Source organism: Neltuma alba, unplaced genomic scaffold (genome assembly GCF_004799145.2).
Source record: "Neltuma alba isolate B1F8T4 unplaced genomic scaffold, ASM479914v2 tig00003348_pilon, whole genome shotgun sequence".
Classification (NCBI taxonomy): Eukaryota; Viridiplantae; Streptophyta; class Magnoliopsida; order Fabales; family Fabaceae; genus Neltuma; species Neltuma alba.
Window position 1 is genome coordinate 153,388 of NW_021633247.1, and position 2,958 is coordinate 156,345.

Sequence of the window (2,958 nt, forward strand, 5' to 3'; positions counted from 1 at the left end):
ATTCTTGATGCAGGTTTATCATTGTGGAAGATACAAAGAGCTTGGACACACTGCCAAGACATGCAAGAACCCAAATCCCATCTGAGAACATAATGAAATCAGCTATTTTTTGTATATGAATGTGAAGGGAATATTTTGTAAATGGGTGTGAAGGGAATTTTTTGTAAATGGACACACACCAATAGTTAGTTTCTCGTAATTACATGCAACCCCTGTGTTTTTTTGGGATGGGTTGTGAATTAGGTGTAGTTTCATGTATATGAAGGTATAAATGAAAGTTGACTATGAATTGGCATGTTAGATTCTGCTGTCATTTAAGTTGTCATTACCTACACCTTATATTGTCATTAGACCTGTTATGACTTGTCAACGGAGCACTGTCACTTGTCAATTAATTTGCTGATGTAAGTTGTCAACAATATGAATTCAAGTTACATAACTTGTTTTAGTAACATATGATATTCTCAATCACTGTGTCATATTATATTTTTGGTTATATTGTCATATATAATCATTATTAATAAAGTGTCAATGGTAGCACTGTGACTTGTCAATGGTGGCATAGTGACTTGTCAATCATGGCACTTAGAGCTGTCAATGGTGGCACTAAGACTTGTCAATGGTGGCCCTGTGACTTGTCAATGGTGGCACTATGACTTGTCGTTGGTGGCACACGGACTTGTCATTGGTGGCAATGTGACTTGTCAATGGTGGCATTGTGACTTGTCAATGGTAGCACACTGACTTGTCGTTGGTGGCACCATGGCTTGTCAATGGTGGCACACGGACTTGTCATTGGTGGCAATGTAACTTGTCAATGGTGGCGTTATGACTTGTCAATGGTAGCACACTGACTTGTCATTGGTGGCACCATGGCTTGTCAATGGTGTCACACGAACTTGTCATTGGTGCCAATGTGACTTATCAATAATGGAACTATGACTTATCAATGGTGGCACACTGACTTGTCGTTGGTGGCACACTGACTTGTCACTGGTGGCACACTGACTTGTTAATGGTGTCACACGAACTTGTCATTGGTGCCAATGTGGCTTATCAATAGTGGCACTATGACTTGTCAATGGTGCCACACTGACTTGTCAATAGTAGCACACTGACTTGTCGTTGGTGGCACCATGGCTTGTCAATGGTGGCACACGGACTTGTCATTGGTGGCACTATGACTTGTCAATAGTAGCACACTGACTTGTCGTTGGTGGCGCCATGGCTTGTCAATGGTGGCACACGGACTTGTCATTGGTGGCACTATGACTTGTCAATAGTAGCACACTGACTTGTCGTTGGTGGCACCATGGCTTGTCAATGGTGTCACACGGACTTGTCATTGGTGGCAATGTGACTTGACAATGGTTACATAACTTGTTATATCACTTGTCATTAACTCATGTTATATTACTTATTAATATTACATAAATTTATCGATATCAATAAAGATATAAAATAACAAAAATAAAAATGTGACTTGTGCCCAAGAAATTGGTATCATAACATCTAATAGCAAAGATAATAATATTATAAACATAATTTGATCAGTTTGTTACAAAAGGACCTATTGACCATTAAGCTATTGCCACTCATGGTTCACACCCTTAGGTGCCAATCATCTCACAACACATCTTGGCATAACATAACAAAAAATTAATTGACTCCTCTATCTCCTCCTCTTGCTCTTGTTATAGTCCGATAGCAGTGACATCACTTCATCCCTATGTTCATTATGGGGATGGGTAACCAACCACCACAAACAGCCAACCTTCAACTCTTGCAATTCATCATTGGAGTATCGTGGCATGGTATATCCTGCAGCATCACGAGCAGTGCCATCCCACTCTTGTAGCCAAGAGAGGACATGAACTCCACATGAATCACTGCCAAGCAAATTCAATATGTAAGCAGCATGCAATTTTTATTGTGAACAAACACAACATAACACAATCAAACAGAACAACTACACTCACGTATCATTCTGCACATAAACTTTAGCCCATTTCACTTCGTTGCCAATGTTGTCCTCATTGGCAAACAATTCTGGCTTAACAGCACGCAACATCGTATGGAAACAGTTCATCTGCAAAAAAAACACATAATCAAAAGGTTTTACTAACAACACAGCATCCAGTGACAAGGGACAGAGCATATTGTGACAAGTAACACAGCATCCAGTGACAAGGGACAAAGCATCCAGTAACAAAAAACAGCATCCACTAACAACTAACAGAGCATCCACTGAGAAATGACAGAGCATCCAATGACAAGTAACAGCATCCAGTGACAAGTAACAGAGCATGCAGTGACAACTAACACAACATCTAGTCAACTGAGCATCCAGTGACAACTAACACAGCATGTGATGACAACTAACATAGCATCCAGTGACAACTAACAGGGCACGTGATAACAACTAACACAGCATCCAGTGACAACTAACACAGCATCCAGTGACAACTAACAGAGCATGCAGTGACAACTACGCAGACTGCTAGTGACAACTATAAGACTAGTCATTGACAAGTATGACAGCAGCAAATAAATACACACAGTCTGTGTTGCCATAAAGTGTTTGGGATTGAAGTGCCCTTTAGTGTCCTCTTTTTCTTCTTCGCATCATGTTGCTGCTCACTCCCCTTCTTCTTTGCTTCTTCTTCCTCTGCTTGTAATCTTATGAATGTGATGCTATCAACCAAGGAGTCAAGGGCATAGAAGGTCATGGTCTTTGTCTCCAACACATAACAAAACCAATGATCTTCAAATAACGTAGGACCGAAAAGGAAATCGCAATCCCTTATATTGTACCCAATATATTTAGGTAATATTTCCCTTTCATGGTCCTCCCATTTCCATCTTAAAGGATTGGCTACCATCTTTTGCATGAAATCTGCAGAAAATATATGCCGGTTCACTCTCCCCTCTTTATCCTTTTGATCTCCAACAAATGTC

General features: G+C 40.3%; 1 protein-coding gene across 2 annotated transcripts; it reads right to left on the reverse strand.

Moving 5' to 3' along the window:
• Positions 1 to 1,614: 1,614 nt before the first annotated feature.
• On the reverse strand, positions 1,615 to 2,597 carry LOC114741305 (uncharacterized). 2 transcript variants are annotated; one of them, XM_028929558.1, is made up of 3 exons: positions 2,560 to 2,597; positions 1,980 to 2,089; positions 1,615 to 1,889 (listed from the first exon to the last, which is right to left on the reverse strand). In XM_028929558.1, exons 1-3 carry the CDS (start codon positions 2,572 to 2,574, stop codon positions 1,673 to 1,675), a joined length of 342 nt encoding a protein of 113 aa, XP_028785391.1. In that variant the 5' UTR covers positions 2,575 to 2,597; the 3' UTR covers positions 1,615 to 1,672. The 2 variants fall into 2 exon arrangements, with proteins under 2 accessions (XP_028785391.1, XP_028785390.1); XM_028929557.1 differs by lacking the exon at positions 2,560 to 2,597 and having other exon boundaries at positions 1,980 to 2,311.
• Between the last annotated feature and the right edge of the window lie 361 nt (positions 2,598 to 2,958).